Genomic DNA, 1,868 nt, shown 5'->3' with positions numbered 1-1,868 from the left:
CCACCCGGGCAAAATTCAAAATTTCCTACCAACGAAAAAGTATTAGGTGTGTCCCGCGCCCTCATATGACCTTATGCAGTTGCGAGTGCCGTAAAACCCTATACTAAACAAACAAACAAACAAACAAACAAACAAACTAAACTAAACTACAGAGACACACAGAGAGGAGGAGAGAGAGAGACACACAGAGACACAGAGAGAGAGGGGGGAGACAGGTGGGGTCAAGGTCAGGGAAGAACAATCTTTCTCCGACTCAGCCTTGAGAATGTCTTCATGTTGTGTCTATCTAGAAGGTTGATAGGTAGGGGCGCTCCGGTAGCGCATTTGGGGTTGTCATGCTGGGCTACGGAGCAGATGGCTCTGGTTCGAATGCTCAACCATGGTTTTTTTAACCTGGAGAGTTTGGTGAGGTTCTAAGATTCTCGACCCGTATGGCTCGGTACCGTGGGAGATGAGCGTTAAATCCGGAGACTCCATCAGAGATGGACATTGACTTCGGAGGTCCCACCGAACAGCTTTAAAACAGCTTTAGGGTGTTGAAAAGGGGCGTTAAATCAAACATATTATTCCGCGTCCAATAAGTCGTTGTACTCGTGCTGTGAACTGTCGTGGGTGGTTGGCGGGTGCTCTGGTGTAGTTTGCTTCTTCTTTCCTATCAAACATCTATCGTCCTTATCTCCTTTTCTTCTTTTTTTAAATGTTTGTTACTATCTTGTGAAACCTCTAATCTTCTGGCGCTCATATGACCTTATGCTGTTGCGAGTGCCGTAAAACTTCTACTAAAACTAAAACTGAGAACTGCCGTGTCTTCGTTCTGCAGCCCACGGGCCCAACCACGGACAGAGAAACTCTCTGGGCGGGTCAAGGTCACCCCAGGTGTCACCCTCACACCAGGCTCAAGGTCAGAGGTCAACGAGACTGCTGGAAAGCTGCTTTGTCCTCAAGGTAGGAGCTATTTGTTTGTTGTTTGTTTTTTGTTTGTTTGTTTTTTGGGGGGAGGGGTTGCTTTGTTTGTCTGTTGTTTTTTCTTCTTTTTTGTTTACTTTGTTTTAGTCTTTTTTCCGTTTTTTATGTCCCCTGATTTTTTGTCTCTTATTGTTGAAATTGATGTAAAACTCTGTCCCCGAGTTTGAGGATGTGACAGTGCACATGATGTTTATGCTTGTCTGAATGGTGTTGAGAATGACGAAGAAAAAACTGTGGGATCCTGTCACGTCCTGCCTAAACGGTCTTGAAAATGGCTTAGAACTCTGTCCCCAGTTGGAAGACGTCTAATGCCTGTCTAATTGGTGCAGAAAATGACTTAAAAGGCCTACATTAGCCTGTCTAATTGGTGCAGAAAATAGATTAAAATTCTGTCCCCAGGTTGAGGAGGTCACTGTTTACGTGGTGTCTATGCTTGTCTAAATGGTGTGGAAGTGACTTAAAATTCTCTCCCCAGGTGGAAAATGTGACAGTATACATGGTGTCTATGCCTGTCATTTGGTGTGGAACATGACTTTTAAAACTCATATAAGCCTGTCTAATTGTTGTTGAAAATGGTTTAAAACTCTGTCCCCAGGTTGAGGACGTGACTGTGTACATGGTGTCTATGCCGGGCCACAAGCGGACTGGACACAGCAAGCTCCTGTGCTCGGACAAACGGCAGTTACATCTACCGCCGGACATGTCCGTGGTGCATGTGGAGTATACTGACTACTTCTTTCCCGAGGGACTCGACTATCCAGGTGAGAGAGACAGACAAAAGACGGACAGACAGACAGACAGACAGGCAGATTGATAGACAGTTACACCTACCGCCAGATATGTCCATGGTGCATGTGGAATATACTGACTGCTTCTTCCCTCATGGACTCGACTATTCAGGA

General features: G+C 45.5%; 1 protein-coding gene across 1 annotated transcript in view; it reads left to right on the top strand.

The window, feature by feature from the left end:
- Positions 1-1,868, top strand: part of LOC101863599 — a gene marked incomplete in the record, with an annotated part of 85,375 nt that overhangs the window by 20,034 nt on the left and 63,473 nt on the right. Inside the window, 2 exon segments of the mRNA XM_035971145.1 lie at positions 821-945; positions 1,562-1,727. Coding sequence (XP_035827038.1) covers positions 821-945; positions 1,562-1,727 — 291 coding nt within the window.

The sequence above is a fragment of the Aplysia californica genome, unplaced genomic scaffold, assembly GCF_000002075.1.
Source record: "Aplysia californica isolate F4 #8 unplaced genomic scaffold, AplCal3.0 scaffold00385, whole genome shotgun sequence".
Lineage (NCBI taxonomy): Eukaryota > Metazoa > Mollusca > Gastropoda > Aplysiida > Aplysiidae > Aplysia > Aplysia californica.
The sequence above is the reverse complement of the archived record's forward strand: the minus strand, read 5'-3'. Positions and strand labels throughout refer to the sequence as shown.